This window comes from Acanthopagrus latus, chromosome 16, assembly GCF_904848185.1.
Source record: "Acanthopagrus latus isolate v.2019 chromosome 16, fAcaLat1.1, whole genome shotgun sequence".
Taxonomy (NCBI): domain Eukaryota; kingdom Metazoa; phylum Chordata; class Actinopteri; order Spariformes; family Sparidae; genus Acanthopagrus; species Acanthopagrus latus.
The window spans coordinates 24368330-24391081 of record NC_051054.1 but is presented as its reverse complement, the minus strand read 5'-3'; the positions used below and the strand labels follow the sequence as shown (position 1 = coordinate 24391081).

The 22752-nt window shown below is 41.8% G+C and overlaps 1 protein-coding gene across 13 annotated transcripts in view; it reads left to right on the top strand.

Moving 5' to 3' along the window:
• myt1lb (myelin transcription factor 1-like, b) overlaps nucleotides 1–22752 on the top strand; it is a 100901-nt gene that overhangs the window by 47453 nt on the left and 30696 nt on the right. For 12 of the 13 annotated variants that reach the window (XM_037072519.1, XM_037072521.1, XM_037072526.1 and 9 more), the window contains one exon: nucleotides 19560–20023. The exons of the other annotated variant lie outside the window; for it this stretch is intronic. In XM_037072519.1, coding sequence (XP_036928414.1) covers nucleotides 19560–20023 — 464 coding nt within the window. The remainder of the gene's footprint in view (nucleotides 1–19559; nucleotides 20024–22752) is intronic. 13 annotated transcript variants of the gene reach the window in all.

Sequence of the window (22752 nt, the reverse complement as noted above, 5' to 3'; positions counted from 1 at the left end):
AGTTGAGTACATGGGCTTGTAGTGCAGAACAATCTTGCAGCAAGCACATATAGCTATGGCAAGCACATGTGTCAGAAAGTCACAAACCACGCTGCTTCAAACTAAACTTTGCACACAATAACCAAGTGAATTCGTAACAGTGTTTAAGGTTGGATGCCTCCATTTTGCTTCCAAAATATAAATGCTGGGTAGGCTGGAGGGGGCAAGAGCCTTGGTCAGTGTCATACTCGTGGAAAAAAAACCCTGTACATACACATCTGAAAGACACTTCATTGTCGTTTCATTATTCAATACAAGAAAACATCAGATTTCTGCTCAGTCAAAAAACAATTTACAGTAGGTATCCTGGTCAGAGTTCAGAGACCTCTACATATGACCTACTGTGAACACAATGTTTTCCCACATCACATCAACTTTTCCAGTTAGGTTTGTAGTCTCATTATAAGACAAAATTCAGTTTGGTCTGCTAGCAATGATTCAGCTTAAAAAAATGCAAATGCAGTCCAACTCAAATTATCTACATTTAGGTGGCAGCCATCAAAGACATTGTAAGGACCAAAACTGTCATATATATATATATATATATATATATATATATATATATATATATATATATATATATATATATATATATATATATATAGTCACCAAAATTCACAATACCAATTTCAAAGGTTAGGGTACTTTGCTTTGCTAGTTGCCATTTAAATTAACCAGCCACTCCAAAACATTGGTCTTAATGGAGCTCTGATACTTGCATTCTAACAGTATTGATTTCAACAGAACACTGTCTCTTGTGAGGACTGTAAGCCCAGTGGATTTGACTGGAGTTCATTATATTTACCACTCAGCCTCCCTGTCTGGAATAGTACCAGTACTGATTGTAAAGTATGCCATTTACACCGGGGCTAGAATGAGTTTTTACATACATATATGTTTACTTATTAATTGTAATTTCTTATTAGTTTCAATATGATTGACCGAGTGTAAAGTACAGCTCGCAGTAACCTGTAGTAATTCAAGGGTGGGTATTTTGGTGACCTCTACTTGTCTTTGCAAGTTGTTTCCAGCCCCATAATGTATAAATGTAATTTTGTCCTTGGCTGTGTGTTAGGGGGTGGTTGCAGCAAAGATAAGGGCTCCTGCCAACCTATATATCAATAAATAATATTCCACCTAGAAGATTACTGTGTAGGGTGATAATCATAGATAGTACAAGGTGTACTTTCTCTCCTCTCTCTCCCCAGTACCCCCCACCCCCACCACACACGCACACTCTTTCCCTATTTTCTGTCATTTTTCACCTCCTTCTCTCGTACCCCCCCCCCCCCCCCCCAGTCTGCTGCTGCCTGCAGATAGTAATTAATCAGGGGATCGATGTGAAGCCTATCTCCAGGCTGGGGCATCTATAATGTCAATAATGCTGCTCAATGGCATCTTTCCCTGGAGAGCTGATAGTCTTAAGGACGAACAGCCTTGACTTTGCATGGAGCTGCATCAGCTGCACCAGATAGGCTGCTACTGTTATGTTCGTGGTCATGATTGTATGTGGATTTTTATGTGCATACCCTGCTTGCATGCATCCATGTAAAGTTTTCCTCATACAGTAAACACATACAAACACAGAGGAATTGATTGAGAGCTATGTACAATGACGTGGGTCAAGTGTCTGAAAATTGCAACAACTGGACAGAGGGACTGCAGAGAATCTTTTTAGGTGGCCTGTTAAGAAAGCAGGTTATTTGTGATTGTGGTTATAAAGGTGATGCTGCCTATCACAGACATTGAACTACTAGCACTACAGCATCAAAGGGCTCAGCAGGAATCTGTGGGCATCGTTCTTCATACACGAGAACAGCATTAGCTTGATCTAATCGCTGATTTTGGCACTTGTCTGGATATTTTCAGTTTTTCCAACTTAGCTCATAATATACCTAAAGCTGTTTGCAGAACTTGCTGTTTTTAACAGTGAGCTGGATCCTGACTGGTTAAAATTAACTTATAAATAGACAATTAGATACAACTTCACTTTTCCTTTAAAAAACGTCCATCAGAATAGTGTTGGGATGGTTATGGTGAGAACATAACTTGTTGAGAAGGTATCATAATTAGTTAGCAGGTAACAATAAAGACGTAATAACCTGTGCATGCCTGAAATACTATTAAGAGCAGTACACCTAAACAAGCAATTCAATTTTAGTTTATTTAGAGCAATTTTTAGTTGTTAGAGCAACTTAAATAAATTAAGCAAAACATTTATGTTAATGGACCAATGGAACAAAAAATATGTAAATGAAAAGTACTTTCATCACATATATATACTGTATATATATATATATATATATATATATATATATATATATATATATATATATATATATATATATATATATATATATATATATATATAAGGAAGTAGTTTATTGCATTTATCTACTGTATGTTTATCTATTAGCAGATGATATTTGATATATTACAGCAGATGATAAGTGATAGTGATACATGTCAGAGAGACTTTGGCGCTTAGACTCTACGAGGAGATTTTGTGATGGAAATGCATCTGCCCTGAGCAAAGGAGTCCAGACACTGGTGGTGGTGGTTGATGACTCTTCTGAGACATATAGGTGATATACATAGGGTGATGAAACAATGATGAAGCTGATGAAGCTTGTGAATCTACAAAGACTGGGCAGTGATGGTGAAGTGGAGGGTGGACGCAAAGCAGCAGCATGAATGAACTGGAGACAGAGGACATTCGTATTTAAAAAGACAGCAGCAATATGATACGCTAACAATGAAGGTGTGTCGCTGTGCTATTGGATAGATGTGCCTGGCTGATGTGAAAGAAACGAAATAAAGCCTTATCTGCTTTATTTAAATGCTTAAAATTCAATATTGGTTTCTGCTTCAAAAATCCAGTATTGAGCTGTAGTATATATTTCATACTCTCTGTTAACATATATGTAAATGATATGTCAATCATTCTAGTAAGTCAGATTTCAGGTCTAAATAAGAATATGGCACAGGTGGGTGCCTGGCTTTGCCTGCTACAGACATCTTCAGCAAAGTCCAACTGAAGTCCAGGACATGTGACAACATTTAGAGTGGGCGCTCTGTGCATCACTGTAGCTCCTCTGTGTCAACAGCAGCCACAACAGCAGAAATATTAATTACATGGAGTGTTAAGATGTTTGATGAATAAACAAATATACTTTCAGGTCAGTATTTATTTTGTTGAATAAATAATAGTGTTGGTTTAAGAATAAGTGTATGATTATATATGTATGAATTACCGAACAAGAAGCAAAACTCGACATGATGGTGGATGCATTGACAGCTTGTCAACAATACCTACAATACAGTCTAGTTATACCCAAGAAAACAACGTCACAAATAGAGGCACGTATGACTCATCTGAGATATCTAATCTAAACAACAGAATTCAGCATATTGAGAAATAACGAGAGGGTCTCAATCAATGACAGTCTAGACTTTCTGGAACCACTCTCACAACCTTGGCAGAGAGGTAAAATGTCAGAGTGAGCTAACCATGAAAATGCAGAAACATTTTCATTCCTCAAAGATTTTTTATGACAACATCCCTCGCCATTCAAAGCTGCAATTACATGGCAGAGTCTTTTTTATGAACAAATGAAATAAAGACAGCAGTAACAGAGACCCCATCTCAATAAACCTACTCATGGCTTCTGTACAGCGTGCTAGGTGGGGGCAGGGCTGTGCGAGACAGAGAACTCACTGCATAAACATTCCTCTCCACATCTCTTTTGTCATTTGCATATTTACAGTCTGCCATGCTAATCATGTTTATTGGGGTGTACAAGTACTGCACATGAGCTCAATAGGGGAGGATAGCTTTGTGCCAGAGACCACATGGAAGAGGCACTAGGACTGCAAAATTGCCCCAACCCCCCATTTCTGGAAATAAATGGCTTCTCCAGCAGTAATCCCTTTTCAAGAGACAAAAAGAGCTGTCTTATGTAACTAGGACAGAACTGGCTTTCGCTAATTATGGTGTTAATGCACAGTGAAGATTTCCCTGGATTTTTACAAAGACCATGATTTATGAAAGTATGTCTGTGTTTTTGGTGTTGTGTAATTAAACAAGTGCAGTGCTTATAGTATCAAATCATAAAACAGTGTTGAATCATTCATTATGTCAGGTGATGGATGTCTGGCTTATAAGAAAAAGGTATTCATTCATTTGGCGACATGTATAAGAAACATTGTATTTTATGTAAAAGCTATCAATATGTAACATTTTCAAGGTGAATGTCTCAGTGCTTAAGGGTGGCTGGCAGGGGTAAACTAATCACTCCCTTATTTGCATTAATAAAAAAGCCAGGGAAACCAAATTAAGATTTGCACAATTTCACCTTGAGCACGAAGATTTCATTGTCAGTCCCAGTGTGCTTTTGCACTGAAGTGTTGAGAACAGTTAAGTAAGAGGGATAACTGCTAAAGCCCCCTTTTTTTTCCCTGTCAGATTTCTGCTCCCATACAAGAGACATAAGGTTGTCCTCTGTCGCCAACTGGCTGAATGAGAAAGGCGTACAGTCCTGGCCCCAGCTTTAATTGCCGGTGTCAGAGCTGAAACATGGTCGAACAGGAAATGATCGAGTTAATGAAACGTTTTAATTATTCAACATAATTGTGGAATGTGACGAGCGTGTCGGTGAATCCCTGTCCTGGCTGTTCACACAAAGTGTCTATGCAACACACACACACACACACGCACACACACGCACACACACACACTCTTGTAATGGCTCTCTTGCCCTCTCTCTCTCATTCCCTTTGTCTCACCCACACTGAACACTTGCTTTTCCGTGGTGCTCTCCCTTATCCTTATTACTTGCCATTCTCCTCAATGATAGAATGAGCAAGATCAGTCTGTGTTATAATTACTTGACCTTGTCTGCTCAGGGTCGTTACCCTGAGCCGCCCACCTCAGTCACCGCCGAGCCTGTATGCCCACTGGCCTCATCCCCTGCAGCCATTCTGCACATCACTGCAGGGCTGATGGGCACTGACATATTGATCTGAGAGCTGTAGAGCACAAGAATGGAAAGCAAGAGCTTCTCTCTCTCTCTCTCTCTCTCTCTCTCTCTCTCTCTCTCTCTCTCTCTCTGTCTCTCGCTCTCTCTCTCTCTCTCTCTCTCTCTCTCTCGCTCTCTCTTGGTCTCTTTTTCCCTCTCTCTCTCTGTCAATACTACACACATACTCACACACCCACATAGACCAACTGTGCAAACCAGATAATTAAAGACCACTGAAATTAACATGAGGATATCAGTTCATCAGCATGCCCTAGACCCCTTTCTATCTCACTGTCTGTCTTTGGTCACTCCTAATTTCCTTCCCTCTGTTTCTTCATCTTGACATTCCTCTCCTCTTCTCCTTCCTGCCCCCTTTCAGTTCCCTTCTTCATCCGAACACTCTGTCTCTTCTTAACTCCTTTCCTTCCTTCCTCTTTCTCTCTACCCCTTGCATTTCTCCCAACAGTCTCTGGCAGAGCTAATTCCCTCCTCAGATGGTGCGTCTCTCATTTGCATACTTATCAAAGTGTTTGGACTATCCGACAGAAGCTGTAGGAAGGTGGGGTCATTAATATGTTAATTGCCCCACCCCCACCCCCGCTTTTAGACAGTGGCACACAATCCGTATCCTCCACCTCTCTCTCCACTTCACATTCAGTCTTTGAATGTTTGAATAACCATTACAGGCCCTGCAAATGCCATAGGACTCTGCAGACATCTGTATACTGTAAGGTGGTTAAGGTAGGTTCTCAGCTGTCTTAGTGGGTGTGTAAATGTGGCTATGTAACTGTGTGTCTGTGTGTGTGTGCACTTACACCTCAAGCTGCCATCTATTAAAAGTACATTTATGATTAAGCAGCATTTGTTTATTGGACCTTTTAGACCCATAATATAATTTGAATTTGGGCTGACAGTGATACAATTTGCAACATATTTTAAGCCAAGGTGTAAAAAATCAGTTAAATAGTGTGCTTAGCTGCTTCAATTAAAGCATCATTTCTTTGCATACCCTGCTAACTAGCATACTAACTGCATGTGAATGTTGTTACTACTTCCATTCATCAGACCCTGTTGTCCACACCATCACACCTTAGATACACAACCCTTGTTCAAATGAATGGGAGGACTGGTGTTTTTGCCCACTCTGGTTGCAATGAGGCCTGACTCACCTCTGAGCCTGACCCTTATCCAAAGGCATACTTCCATGACACAGTTCCACAAATCTACTGACTTATATCTTGGTCTTCAACAAAGAACAGTTAATATAAACTTTCTCCATTCATCATTCAAAGTAGACTCAATCTGCGTACTGTACAGGAAGCTGTTCCCATGTCAGTTAACGTAACATGATGACAAAAACCGCCCTACGAACAGGTAGCAGGGTCAGTGAAGGAGCTCAGCTGAAGGAGAGGGACATCAAGTTAATTCTGTTTCATCTGCTCCTGAACAAAGGTTATTGGGTGATTTATGTGTTGGATGATGTAACAAGGTTTGGTTGGCAGTGCAGATAAGTATCGACTGATTAACATTAACATCAATGCAGGTGACTAAGTGAGGTTCTGTCGCTGACATTCATCAGGATTGACACAGGAAGTTACATGCAAATTTTGGCATAAAGCATCTTATGTTTTTGTGGTTTACTATTTGAACTTTGTGGTTTCATGGAAGGGCCAAAATTAACATTAAACATTTATTCAATTACATGCTTACAAACAGAGGTAAGTGTTTCCTGAAATGAAAGGTAACCATGAAAAAAAATCTGTATTTTTCTGTGGAACAGACTCACATGTTTTCTCAAGTAGGTTTTATAATTCAGAGAGTGAAGGCAGAGGAACGACTGCAGCATTCCTGCTCACCAGTTTTAATTTTAGCTTTCCAAGGACTTAAACAAAACGGAATTCTAACAGATCCCTCACCCAATATGTTTATGTTTGTAGGCTGTCTTTCAGGCCCCGTCCACACGGGCGAACGCAATCTTTTTTTCTCCGTCTTCCTCGTCATTGTTTTAAGAATATTTGCGTCCACATGGATCCGCTGAAAACGACGGAAAACGCTGAAGTTCATATTCCAGGTCTATAGGTGACGCTTGAAATTCACCAAAAACGAGGAAGAAGACACGGAGCACGCACATTAAGCTTGCGCGCTGTAAACAAACAGACAGTAGACGGAGAAACCGAACTCAACAAGAAGAAGATGAATATGGCGAGTGCAAAGAAACCAGAATCTTTAGTGTGGACCAGTAATGAGGTCGAACTGCTGCTGCGACACACACTCAACTACAAGGCATGTAAGTTGCAAGAAAGGCTCAATATCTTCTGCGGCACGAACATGTAGTCCGACATTGTTGTTGTTGTTGTTATGAGACGTCACGGGGTTCAGAGGTCGGAGGCTAGAGGTCGAGGGGTGGGACGATGGCGTCATCGTTTTGGAAAGTATGCGGATTCGCCGTCCACATGAAAACGGGAGGGCTGCATTTTCGGATTTCTCCACCCTGACACCCGTTTTTTTTTTTTACAGCACAAGACAACGCAGACCTCCAACACTTGACAACTCCAAGCCTAATTTGTGAATGTGTTTGCTTCTGACAAGAGCAGTGCTTGTACACTTGCACAAAAACATACCATTAGAAACTGGGTGGAGGAATGAGGACAGAAATAAAGAAAAGGCAAAGAGATTAGACAAGACAAAAGGTGAGCAGAGGGGAGTCCTCACCTTGTTCTCAGCAACAATAAAAGCCTCCCAAATCCACCTGGCCTTGCCTCTGAATACATATTTCTCTCCATGCCAAACCAAGAGGGTGTTCAATTCAAACCACACAGGGCAGACTTAGTAATTACTCTCACTTTGAACACAATTTCCTGGCTGGAAGAGATGATTGACAGATTGTATCCACGGTGTCAGGGGGGCCAGCCACGCCCCTGCTGACTAAGACAAAAATTAAAGAACAGCAGGAGCTAAATTACACCTTAGCAAAGACCTCTGGCAAGAGGACGGAAAGGGAAGCATGATGAATGAGAAAAGGATCAGAACAGAAAGGTAGAGGGTGAGATGCGTGGGAGGATGGACATGATTGGAGGACTGGCTCGGAAATACATTTGTAGCCACACACACACGCACATGCACGCACACACATGCACGCACACACACTCACGCACGCACACAGATGTTGGTAGACACACAAACAAACGCACTGAGGTAATGGGTCTGCAGTACTATTAGAGTGCAAAGGGAGAGACACTTAAATGCCATCTCGACAGTTGGGATGCTATTTACTCCCTCACACACACACGCACACATGCACACAGTCATCTCGGCGCTCTCTACTATGTCATGCTCTCAAAGCACTCAGACTGATATGAGAGCAGCAAGCAACCAGCAGAGTGGCACAATGAGTCTCTGGGTATCTACATTAGAAGAGCTCCTGGAACAGCAGGAAGTGAGCTAGAAGAGTGACAGATCCTCGGTCTGCACATATGGTGAAGCAGAAAATGACTGACGTACAACATCTACTGTAGTTGCTCTATAGAAGCGGTTCTCTTATCAGTCCAGACCTGGTGAAGTATATATATAGATTTGGCGATGTGCTGTATGTTCATTATTGTCAACAAATGCAATGGAAAGGAAAAACAAAACTAAAAATGTAATTATCCCACCACTTACAATTATTTTACGTGTATCTAAACTGTGATATGTATTATTCCTCTGTGCCATAGTGCTCCACTGTTCCAAAATGTATTTAAAAAAGCATCAACAAGCCACACTGTTTTACAGGCTGACATGTTCATCATTGCTGTGAACTGACGCTGAATTTTATTTTCAGTCAGTCCTTCATACAGTACACCATCCAACATCCTCCAAATATGGATTAATCCGTGCTGAACGTAATCGCAGACAAACCAATTTTGTACTCTTGACCAAGTTTTATTCTCAATAGGAACCAACAGGCTTGGGGCTGAGTGCTAAAGACAGAAATTATTAAAAGACATAACAACACATTGTTGGATTGAGATCTGTCGACAAGAAGAAGAATATATGTAGTCTATACATTTTCAAAAAACAGGGTTTTTGGGTTAGACTTCTGTGCATTTTCTCACTTGACTGACACATTGTGTCAGACTTATTGAGAACAGTATTCGAGGAGTCATTAGAATACCGTAAATTGCTTGTTGATGTGGAGATAGATATTATATGAACTGAAGGGGCGTTGCTCACTGCTGGTGCCAAACCACTGGTGGCTGTCTGATGACCCATTGTGTTTGCTGCTAAGACCAATGGTTTACTGTAGGTTTCTATCTTGGCAGAGTGCTGCCAGCCATGCTTCAAGAGGCTCACACAGGACCAGAGCCTTCAGAACAGTCTCTTCACCTGGAGAGAGAGAGGCGAGAGAGGCAAAGGGCAACACACTGACACACACACACACACACACACACACACATTCACACGTACATTCACACCTACATAGGCTCTCACACTGCGCACTGACACAAATGTAGACATACAAACCACACACATATCTCCTAAGCCCTCACACACGCACAACCTACTTCACATGTAGAGCAGCATTCCCAGCTGAGTGCCTCTTTCCAACATGGCAATTTCAGCAGAAAGAGAATCCAACTAAAGTACACAGGGCGCCATGCTGATTTTACAACAGGGGGGTTGAATGGCAGAATGGCCTCACTACAGCCCTCGTAACTGATCCGGCAAGATCCAACTCATCTATTTCAATAGCACTCTATCATAAGCACTTCTGTGTGCATATACAGGTGGAGCTGGATTGAAGCAGAGACATTTTTTTAAAGTCTTGTTGCAGTATTGTTAGATTGTTGCTGTAAGTACTGTTTGTTAAATGCTGGATATATTTACATAGCTCCATACTTAATTCCAGTGAGTGATGCTATACATGCACACATGATACAAGATACAATTCATGTACAGAAACACTGCATACATGCTCATACACACAGCACCATCTGACAGTGATGTTTTGGGTGACATTTAGTTTCTAGGTTGCACAAGATGCTCCTATAAATGAATCATGAGTAAATCTGTGAGGTGTGAATAATAGATGGGAGGAGAGGTAAAAAACAAAGGAGTGCTGTTATTATTTGTTAATAAGACACTCTGGAGCATCACTAACTAGATCTCATTACCACAATACATGCAGGCATGCAGAAGCTCACACACAGTCACACACACACACACACACACATGCAAACAGACACACACAGGAATATGCCGCACCCACATGCACACACACCTTGTGCACACACCCTACACGCCAAACTGATGCAGAATGCTCTGATCTTGCGTGACTATTTTTACCTGGGAAGCCTGTCGTTGCCTAGCACTCTGTAATTACATCCCACACTCCACCAACAAATGATTAGAAGCAATGATGGATGGGTTAACACTGTCACCTAAGGATGCCTTGGTGCAAAACTAATTACGCCATGATACATGTGTCATAAGCCTGATACATGTGATAGCCCTCTCAGCCTTATGCCATACCTGTGGAACAAGTGTGATAAAGGTGGCCAACGTGTCGTGTGTTAATCAAAAGATAAGAGATGATGAAGTAACGCCACTCTTGATTAATAGATATTTGTAGCTCAGTGGGGTCTTAAATATCTCCAGAATAACAGGAAGAGTTATTTTAGTGGATCTTAGTTTGCCTCAAACGTTTATGTTAAATGTCTCACTTTTTTCTTGTAAATCTTGCAACTTTTTCTCTCTGCAATACAAATTCTCTTCTTGTCGTAATTATAACTATCAATCAAACTTGCTCTACTAACTCTCATATTCTTCATGCTGCAGAGGTTTATTCAGAACTAAAAAAATCTGCCTTTGGTTTTTGCCATGCACACCTTATTTCAGTGTGAAGTTGCTTTTTGTTCTTATCAAACGCTTTTACTCTGCATATTTTTTGGTATCTCCAAATCATTGTAAAGGAGGGAAACCTTAATAAAGGTTTGCATGAAAAAAATGTTTTGTAAATGGACTGGAGTATTTCACCTACAATCAGTGCTGTTATCTCGTTATTACACTCAATGAAATCATTGTCAAAATTATAATAATTATTTTTGAGCTTTTCATTTCCTTCTGTGCAATTTTTTCCAGTGTTTTTCTTGTCGCTACAAGAAAAGACACTACTGCAGTATAGATTTTACTTTGTCTCTGCATAGACAAATTTTACCATTATTTGGAACAGGAAATGGGATGTGCATGTCGGCTTAGACATGCAAAGTGTGTGTGTAGTGTGGGTATGCAGGCGCGGATGTGAGGGGACACATTTATGATTGCCACGGCTGCAGCTGGGGCTGTGGGCTGAGTAATTGCCTGTCTTGGTAGAGAGATCGTGGTTGTGAGCTAAAAGTCAAGTGCTCTCTTCCTGCTGTAGACCTCATTTGGATTCCACATAGCTAGCTAGCAAGCTAACGCCAGCCTTGGGCCTGTATTATTCATAGCTTGACAGATAGCTCTCACTAAAAGCATTGGAACTGGGCCAGGTGGTGATGGAGCGACAGGGCGAAGCAGCACTGCTGCACCTCACTCTCTCCCTGGCAGGAGGAGAGGAGAGGTGAGGATACAGGACAGAAGTAAAGGAGAGGAAATTAAAGATAGAATGGAGCAACAGGGAGGTGCACAGTTTTAACAGAAGCAGGGGAATGTTTAAGTAGGATAGGAAAAAGGGAGCAGGGATGTAGAGATGAAGAGACTGAGGAGGTTAAAAGGGGCCAGAGGGTGAAGAGGGAAATTAAACAGAATTATCAGAAGGCCATACGAAGTTAAAGAACTTTGTGACTACAAGATGTTAAAGCACAGTTTACATTGTAACTGAGATGAGCACACTACCAAAAAAAGGATGTAAATGAAGGCAGGAGCAGAAATGAAGAGCAAGTGAGTGAAAGCGTTTCAAACAGGGGAGAGAAAGAGGTCTGGAAACAGAAGAGAACAGGCAGCCATCCACCCCCGCCAAGCTCAGCAACCCCTCTGCCTCCATGTGCAGAACCAGATAAGGTCGCATTAATCAAAATCTGCCACTTCCCCTTCCAAAAAAACACAGTCTATGCCATCAACCCCCCTCTGTGAAGTATCTGTCACCGAAACGGAAATTTCCATATTTAATGGGAAAGCTTTATATCATCAAAAAGGCAGTGTGGGCTGAGGGTGAGGAGAACAGAGCTGGTTGGATCTGTCAGCTCTGTCATTAGTTTATACTCTTTAGACTGCATTTGGAGCCTTGGGGTTCATTTCAGTACGGCTCTGACACCATTGTTATCATTTCAACAGTATGATGAAGCTGGGCCCAGATTGGTCCTTGTCTTGAAAAAAATTGCAGTGACTTGTGGTCTAATAGTATATTATCACAATACTACATTGTCTGTTCTGCATCTTAGTCTCTGTCTTAGCACATGAAAGAGTAACAGGACTGTTTTCCTTCAGTATAGTCTGCCCTGACATAAACCTCTAATGCAATTTAAAACACACTTTGAAAGCATTTCAAAACCAGGGCTACTGAATTTACAGTGGCATGCACACACTACCCTCCTTTTCATTCCTCTCTGAAGCCATTTGTTTATTTTTTCTCTTTGTAATGTTCCCCCATATTTGCCTCCTGTGCAGATTATGACAGGACTGCAGACTACCTTTCCAACGTTACCCATCGTCAGATAAACAGGTGGTGTTTACACTTTTTTTTCAACCCTTTCTTTCAGCTTTTTTTTTTTTATGGCTCCCTGAGGGAAGACATCAAAGGGAATAACAGATCATGTGCGTTGAGTGCAGAGCGTGCCAGGGGGACATGGGCATGATGGGGGAGGTGGGGGTTGGTAAGAGGGCGGGCAGCTGCTTAGGGCCAGCTCCAGGCTGGGCACATTCTGACCTCTAACCCCCCCACCCCCCCCAACACACACACACACACACACACACACACACACACGCCCAGCCCTCCCTTCAGAGCTGCTGCCATGCTGCCAACTAAATTACATCAATGTCAAAAAGCCCATCTCCTCTGCTGGGGAGATGGAGCCTGGTAGACATGACACAGAGCAGGAAATGTAACATGGATAGGGCAGGCACTAGTTCATATGTCAGAATTACAGTATAGGATCAGGCTGCTAATAGTTTATATTTTTGGCCATTTTTTCCAGGACTAGGATTGCATATGAGGGACTGACTCAAATTGCTTCAGTTCCTATGTTCATGTATGAAGGAATGAAGGAACTTGTCACCCAGTAGAACAGTGTGGCTCACCGGTGTGGTTTTAACTGTTTTTAGCCAAGCATGGAGAGGAAGAAGATACATCAGTCTTCAACTACGTGGCAGTACTTATTAGCCTGATTAATCCATTTCTGGTTTTGGTCTTTTCAGGGGAATTGTAGAGAATATCACTAAAAACGTTTTTCATTTCTTTACTCTTAGTCAACATTATTGTTGTGTTATTGACAATGTAGATGTAAGTTACCATTTTGAATCACTTAAGTTAATTTTCAAGCAAAAATGACAAGCGTTCCTTGGTTATTTGTGAGAATTTGCTTCTTTCATATTCTTATGAGTCAGTGAATTAAGCAGCAGTCTTAAGATGTCAGACTGGACATTTTCTTGAGCAGATGATTAATTAAATAATTGACTATCTATAACAAAAACAATTGTTTGTCGCCGCTCTACTTTGGTAACATTTAAGAGCAATATAAGTTATTCTCACTAAAGATTAATGTTGCCAAAAATATCAATGTATCAATACATATCAATTCTGAATATTTGAAACCATTCCATTACTCTGTACCAGCTGTAAGTTTTCAATCTTGTTTCCAACAGTTGGTTAACACATTCACCGCTGCAGTGCCCATGTGGCCCCACCTCTTCCACAGATGATGCTGTTTTTGAATATTGATATTTTTCAAGGCATTGTATCAAAGTTAGAAAGTCGAGTATCATGAAAACCAGGGCCATTGATAGTCTTGCTTGTTCCCAGGACAAAATTATCTCCAGCATATTATTTTAAGGGTTAGAGGGTCTTTTTTGGCCTTTTTGGCCTTTAGGCTAGTCTTTTCTTGGCCTGTTTGGCCATTTTTTGACCAGTGGCTAACACACTGAAGCGCTGCTGACATTCTGCCTACATGGTCTGCCCACGATCTGTAATGATTGTTTCAGTATATGTTCTTTTGACATCGTGATGAGTAATTCTGGCAAGAAAACATGCTGGTAATCTTCTAGGAAAAGTGTTGCTGCTGGTTTTACGTATTAGTTCCTCGAGCAATCACACACATACTCTACATACAGGCAGCAGAGCAACCCCTTTCCCACTGATCATCACAGAAGTCTAGGATCCTTTCAGCTTCATTGTTGCAGACGAAGCAACTTCTAGCATATCCAGTAACAGATATAAGCTACACATTATAAATTCATAAGACTGCTTTAAAGATCAGCTCTTTGTGTGATTAGAGAAGAGCAGAGGAGGAGCATAATTGACCAGCACAGAGAGATGTCTTTCTGAACAGCACTTCGCATGGCCTGTGATGCAGGGCCGTCTGCATTAAGTTGCCATGGTAAATGCCAAGCACTGCAGCTCCAGGACTTGCACAGAAGAGTTGAGAATATTTAAGCATCTATGGGATTTCAACAGCTGTTGAAAAATGCGACATACAGAATCTCATGCTCATATTGTTTTTCGGGCAGGAATCATTGGCAGTGCACTTGCCACAATGAAGCACTTGTGCAGTGAGAGAAAGAAAAACTGCACATGACTTAACACTCTCTCAGTGTATTACCATTGAGATTTAATTTCTTCCTAAATGAAGGAAGAAAGTATAATTCTGTTTGCAATGAAATTTAACTCAGTCTCTCTATTCATTCATATCAGCTTGTCTTTGTTGGCTTGTTGAACAGCTACTTTGACATCCTCCACGGTGGCTTACATAGACAAATGGACAGGCAAGCGGATGGAATTCCTTCCCTGAAATGGCTGCTGGGCTAGCAGCTAACTAGCTGGCCTCACTGTGTGTCTCTGAGTTAGGGTGATTGATTGAAGTCATTATGCTGGTGAAGAGACTCCTTACCTGGCTAATCCAGGAGTGAATTTAGCTGCAGGATGACTGATGGCCACATTACACCCCTAGAATCTGCTGCCAGATGAGCTCCCCTGCACAGGACCTCCACTATTTATGCAAAATGGCTTGTATGATACACTTATCTGTAATTTACCTGATCTATCTTAAAATCCCAACTTTTGCACTTAATTCAAGTACTCTGAAGACACAAATAATTTGACTTATTCAGTCATTATATTAGTTGTTACATGCATAAATAGAAAGGCATTAAGCAGCGCACATACCTCCAGCAAGGCCCAACATTCCCCTTTAATTCAATCATGTTTTACATCAAAATTGTGCTTCATAGTTCTTCCTTGCTGCACCAACTTTAATCCTCTTTGTTTCACCATATTTACAGCTGTGTATGAAAGAGCGATCTCGGCTCCTATTATACAAGATTCACAGTCCTCAATGCTCTGTCAATTCTCTCCCACTATGACACACATGGGATAAAACAATTGATTTTCACGTCTGACGTCAGTTGTCTTTCCCAACCCGATGTCTGCTGAATCGGGCTATAAGCCGACTGGTATATAAAATCTGAACCAGGCACAACACACACATCATATACGTCTCACAGACACATTGCAGCTACATATTTTATGAGCTTTATTTAAAGCTGTCAATCTGATGTTTGTGAGAATGAGGCACAGCCGCTGATATGTGAGCTGGAGCCTGAGTTGCTGGAAAACGCCCCAAATTGCAGCGTCTGCCATGCGCTGAGCCTCCCTCACCAAGACACTGTCTTTTGTTCTTCCCTGCAAGCGGGAGAAGCCTGACAGCTCTGAAATGATCCTCTCTCCTATCACACACACACACACACACACACACACACACACACACACACACACACACACACACACACACACACACACACACACAGAGACGCACGCATGAATACATACACACGCACCTCTCCTTTTCTTTTCAACCACTCTAGATTCCCCCATTTTGTGTGTACACAAAAGAGGTATATACACACACATGCACAAAACATACATTCTCATGTCTGCATATAGCCTCTGTTTCTACTATGTACCTCTCATTTTCTCTCGCGGTCTGTCTCTCTCTCTCATTTTTCCTCACTGGCTGGCTGTGAGGATGGCGACTCCCTCATGGATTTCCGGAGGGTATCACCATGGAGACGGGGCTCTGCCACACGTGTCTATAGATCCTCCAGCTGGATAGGGGGCAAAACCAGAGGTGGTGCATTCCCACCATCAGTTGTGCGCTCTGCAGAGAGTGACAACAATAAGCCAAGGCTGAGGGAAGGGGGTTGAAAAAAATGGGGGAAAAGTGGAAAGAGTACGTTGGGAAAATATCAATATATGAAATAGAAATATGAGAAAGGAATTGAGGTACTATATATCAAATATGTATAGGGGAAGTAGAGAGAGTGTATGTATGGAAGGAAAGGGAGCAGGTGAGGTTTTGATGGGTGATAACAGAGGGGAAAATGATGTGGTTTGAATGTAGGGTGACAAGAGGTGATGATGAGAGAGAGAAGTCAAGGAAAAAGCAGCAATGAGACGAGGCAGAAGAAGAGGCAACAGTGGCCTCGTCTCTGTGTCACAGAGACAAATAGCATGTGATGCTAATGACTGGCTAAAGCTTTTGCCCCTGCTGAGAGCAGCCGCTAATATGACTGCTAATAAAGGCACCGTGGAATGCTGTCGCATTCCAGCAGTCGCTCAACTGTCACCCAAAATTAGCCGAACGGGAGTTCTCTGCTCTTTTCTGCTGCCTCACATTAATGCTCCAGAAATGGGGACCTCTCTGTAATGTTTCAATGTGGTTTTGTCTGCATTAAGGGCCACTTGCTCACAATGTAATATAATTTGTTCAATCTTATAATGCTAATGATGCCCACTCCATATGATATGAAGTGGTCGTTTTGTTATCTGAAGCTCTTTTCTTGTTTGATTGCCACCTCTAATACCACAAACTCGTCCTGGAGGATTTTGTGATTCTAACAGGGGACAAAGCAATGGAGACAGAGAGAAACACAGTGTTTTCTCATCCTTTCCTTTTTGTGCACAATGCCTGCAGAATTTATTTTCTTTTTAATTCAAATGTCACCAAATTATTTCTGGAATTTTAATTGCCAAGCAGTGAGTGGGAAGCATTGCCTGTGATGACGAATGTTGCAGCCAAGGTCACACAGTGACAGAGCCATGCAACGTGGGATGGAGGAGCTGTGGAGGCTTCCTGTTCCCTAGTCATCGCTGTGCATAGGAGCGTCAGGGCAAACACACCTCTCACAGTGTCACAGCAACCTCACAACTCCTTAACAAGAGTATGATGAAAAGCAATTTACCTCAAATGCTCTGCAGTTGGATGATCGGGAGCTTTAAAATAGGAGCCAAAGATCTGTTGCTCTGTAGGTGGATCTTTTAGCATCAGGATTTGTTCCTCACTCTCCATTATTAAAAGGCCATTTTGTTTGCACAGTTCTGACTCAGGATAAATAAGTGAACTTGACTACTATCCATTACTATCCATTAGATGATGTTGATTGATTAAAGCAATTCAACAACTTTTTTGATTCAGGTGTAGTCACGTCTGAGCTAAATTGTGACGTACTGCTTGACAGCAAATGCTGCTCAAGACTTTATTGTGAAGATATTGGTGGAGAGGCAGGAGACGGAGAAGGATAGAGGGTTGATGGCCTGTGTCTGTCTGCCATTCCCACAGCACTTTTCCCTCTCCCTCTTTCCATCCCTGCAGTGCTCCCCCTCCTCCTTCCTCCCACTCACCTATCCTCCTCTCCTGCCAGGCTGCCTGCCTTGGCAGCAGCTAACCTGCTGGGACCGGCCCTTGATTTATTTGGAGAGGGCCCTGAAATGGAGGGGCCAGGATGAGTGGCATTTTAATGTGCTTTTGAGATGTTTAGTCACAAGCGCTATTGATCACAGTGCTGTACAGCACACCCCCGCTCCCTCACTGTCCCACAGACCTTCACGCTGCCCTGGGGGAGAGACCTGGCTGTCAGGCAGGGAATGAGTTTCCATGTGGGCTTAGATTAATGCAATGAGGCCTCTGTTTGCGGGGGGTACAGGGGGTCAGACCATTAAGGAATCCCTGGACTGTGCAAGATTGAACCTGCCAGCTGACTGGACCCTGGCTGACTGATGGACATCAGGGAGAGTGGGATGGATAGATATTACGCTGTGGGACTCACTATATAACAACAGAAAAAGAGGAAACAGAAATCAGTTTGGAAGATTGTGATTCACCATCCTACAATATCATCTCACCACTGCCATGATCCTTTTCTATAGCCACTCGACCACAAAACCAGGACACACTGACTAACACCTACCATTTTCTTAGTCTCGCACACAGCCTTGTGCCATTCATTCACATCAGGTCTTACTATAAGTAGCGCAGAGCCAGGGAAATGTCCAGAGGTTGTAAAAAATAGGAGCCAGGGATATTTCACAGCTGAGTGAACATGCCGAAAGCGTGTTTAGCTCTCTAACACTCCAGCCTGGACAGGGGGTTTATTTGATCGCCAAAACACTCAGCACAACTCATCATAATTCTGACTGACTGACTGTGGGTGCTTTTGTTCAAATGTGCCAAATGTTTGCACACAGCCACACAAATACACAAACTCATACATGAATGCACAAACAGCAGCACTCATTCTGAAGTCACACTCATGCAGCGTACTTTGGGGGGGGGGGGGGGGGGGCGCAGGTAGCAGGTAAGGGCGCGCCGAGTTTTGGTGAGTGAAATGGATTAAACCCCTGTGATCAATAGCCTGAGCGAATACCCAGATTATCAGATTAAGATCTGTCCCCCTGCTGCCTAGGGGAGCCAGAGAATACATTAAAATCTAAGGCGCCTTGGCAAGATTCAATTAATCAGGCTGCAGGTTGTCTCTTACAGTCAATTCTAGACAGACAGTTGTGTTTTGCTGCACTTGGTTCACGTCAGAACAAGGGCATATCAGTCTGGAACAAAGTGTCTGCGGAGCATGTACAGTGATTTTCTTTTGCCTGAAGAACAAATTGATGTCACCTGAATATAACTGAAACTGAAAATAAAAGTAATCTTCTGCTTTGTTTGCTTCAAAGATAGAGATTTCATCCATTTGTATGTGCTTTTCTGGGAGAAATTGAGCATTTAATATTATTGCTCAATAGTTAATGATTACATATCTAATCATGTTTGTTAAGCAAAGTTTAATATATTTTCCAGCTGATGAACTTAAGGGTGGGGGGGGGGGGTCCTTGCAGTTGGAAGCTTTTGTTCCATTTCTGTTTTGTACTTTGTATTCCCTTCAGATGTAGTTTGTAAAGCACAACACCTCAACACAGAAACCTGACTTCAAATGAGCATTAGCACTTCTGGCCAGGTGAGGCTAACAGCTAATGGCTGCCCTCTTATCTCCCCTCTGCAGTGTGTACGGCTGCCCTCTGGCCAAGAAGAGAAAGAGTCTAGACAGACAAGCCCAGGAAACGTCCCCTAAGAGGAGCGCCTACCTAGGTGACATGAACAACTCCACCATGGAGGATTGCTACGAGACAGACGGAACAGAAGAGATGGACAACAGGGAGGAAGAGGAGGAGGAAGAAACAGTAGAGGAAGAAGAGGAAGAGGGTGAAGTGGAGGAGGAAGAGGAGGAGATAGAAGGCTACATGGACTACAACATAGAGCACATGGAGCATGAAGATGGGGAGATGGAGAGGGGGGATGGAGAGGGTGAAGAAGAGGAGGAAGAAGAGGAGGTAGAGGTGGAGCAAGAAGAGGAGGAAGAGGTCGATGAGGAGAGGGTGCAGGAGGCAGAGGAAGAGGAGGAAGCATTAGAAGAGGTGGACTTTGACGAGGGAGAGGAGGAGGAAGGAGAGCAGAGTCAAGGGCAAGGTGAGATTGCTTCATCATCATATTGAAACACATTGGATAAATGCACTAGAACAACCTTTTCAATTTTAAAGGAGTAGTCCAACATTTCAGGAGCAAATTTGGTTTTGAGTTAGATGAGAAGATATGTTGCACTCTAATCTGTGTATGTTACATTTTAGGGCTACAGCCAGCCCTCTAAGCACAATGACTGGAAACAAGGGAAAAGGGTAGCCTGGCTTTGTCCAAAGGTAGAAAATCCACCGAAAGATACAGAACTCACACTACTTGTTTGATCATTTATATAAAGATAAAGATTACAGGTTTTGTCTTGGCTCAGTTGCCACTTATCAAGTAACCAGTAAACATTCCAGCAAATCACTGTGCCCAGAAGATGTCATCTGCCTTATAACCCCTGTAAAATGGCAAAATATTGTTTTTACATTACATTACATTTTTGTACTGATCAAACTAACCAGATCTAATCTTTTGTACGATGCTACAGTTATTTAGCTGCTAAGCGTAGGTTCACATTTACCATACACACAGGAGAATAGTATCAAGCTTCTTGTGTAACTTTCCACCAAAAAAACAAATAAACATATTTCTCCAAGATTTTTAATAATTCTAAACATATCTAACTATTTTAAAATGTTGCCATTATTGTCAAGTATTGCATCTGATGTTCAAACAGTGATGGTGTGCGTTAAAGACCTGAAACAACAAACATAGTCCAGCATGGATAAAGCCATAAGTTTAATATTTCTTGTGTAGTTTTTAGGCAATTCATTCATTAATTCATCTGTGCATTTTACTTGCATTACACACAGTTATTTTCAAAGGCTTTATTACACTGCTAGTCTAAACCCATTAAAAGCTGGAGGAGAGGTGCACTGGCACTTAATTGATCGCTACTACTGAAAAGTAGCAGGGTCTTCCTTTTCAATTATTTCCCACCAACTGCAATGTCAAACTTCTGCATAAGACCTTTGCCAGAAATATTAGAACCTACTTGGAGCTAAATCGTGAAAAACTGGAGCCATGATTATTTTTTAGGAGTTTGAATAATCAAATCATTTTTGATAACAAAATGATGTTTAGCTGTCTGTCCCTTGACAAATAATAGATTTTAAGAATATTAGAGCAATGAAAGCATTTTTTTAAATTATGCCTATCTTTTTGTATACATGATACTGTACAAAATACAGTCTAGTTTTGGGACTGGGATTACAGAACCCCCACCCCCCAATGTGGCCAAAACCAGATTTGGCAGGTTTCTCTCCAGCAGATTTTGCATTACACCCCCGCATCACAATTGGATCTGACAGTGCCTTCAAGTCCAATTAAAAGTGAGGCTCTGAGAGAGGAGTGTGTTAACCCTGTTTGATACATAGCTCTACCCACCCAAAGTGTTGATGTGGCATCTCAGCATCCATGCCTGTATTTTCATGAAGAACGTGAAAACATCTCTACAGACTGGTGTTCATTAAAGCCTATAGCTGAGGCCTTGCCCTTAACATTGAGAAAGTGGACTGTTGCCACTGGCTTTTTAGCCCATCAAGCCTCTCTGTTTCCATTGGTAGTGGATGATTAACATGTCTTTCCGATGAGTGCTATGGACATGGCCATAGTACTTGTAGTCACTGGACGGAATTCACTTTCCTGATGAATTCTTCAAATTCTTCTTATCATTGAGCTCTTCTTCAATTATTAAGTGTGCTTGAATAGAAAGAATTAACATTATAATCTGCAGCATTTCCCCAAAGAAAAGCAGAAAGATCTTTCCATATGGCATCTTTTTTCATGTACAGCATTTGCCCCAAGACAGCAATACTGGATGGTGGCTTGGCAGATTCTAGTTTCCTACATGTAAGAGAGGAGACATTCTGGAGCTTCTCAGTGTTTCTCAGTGGCTTGTGTAGCAAATCCATAGCCAGTTCAGAGCGGGATAGTTTCTCTGTTCCCTCCTTTTTCTGTTTTGTTTCCCTTTTGTGTACCTTGATTGTTTTTCAAATTGTGCTCCTGTGCCATGTTTCATGCCATCAAAAATTAAACCCCTGGTGCAGGACGCTGCTGTAAGAAGCCTTCTACTGTTAAAATATGTGTCTGGTCAGTCGTGACTGTTCCCTGTTCCCACTCCAAAGCCCTCACCCCCAAAGCACTGATACTGTGTTACTCTAAGATTGGCGTGTGTGTAACCATGTTTGTGTACAGTATATGAGTGAGAGAAAGTCAGTGTGAGTGTCTGCATAGTCTATATGCTGTACAAGTATGTAGTTTGCTATTATTCAGATTTGTTTTTGAATGCATATTGTGATGTGTTTGCAACCTTCCTATTTGTAATTTTGATACTGATTAGTCATCATGTATATTTTGATTACAGACATGTCTTTGAACCTGGTGACAGTTAATATTTCATCACTAACAACTGCACTGTTGTCACTACTACTATTATTCATTGTCTGTTCAATTTGGTGGGGGGTTGTAAGTGGCAAATGTGACGCCAATGTGAGCGATGTGCTCTTGGCGGCTCAGGGCGGAAATGTGAAAGGAGAGATTGGAAGTGCTCCAGGAGTGAGTGCTTGAAATTACTGACAGAAGAGGTTCAGTAACCTTTTGCAGCCTGTCAGAATCAATTAGGCAATGAAAGGAATTCTAAAGATACTGATGACTGAAAGAAAAATAACTTTACTTGCAAATGATGAATAGCTACTGAATGTGGCAGATGGAACATTACATTATCTCTCAGATTT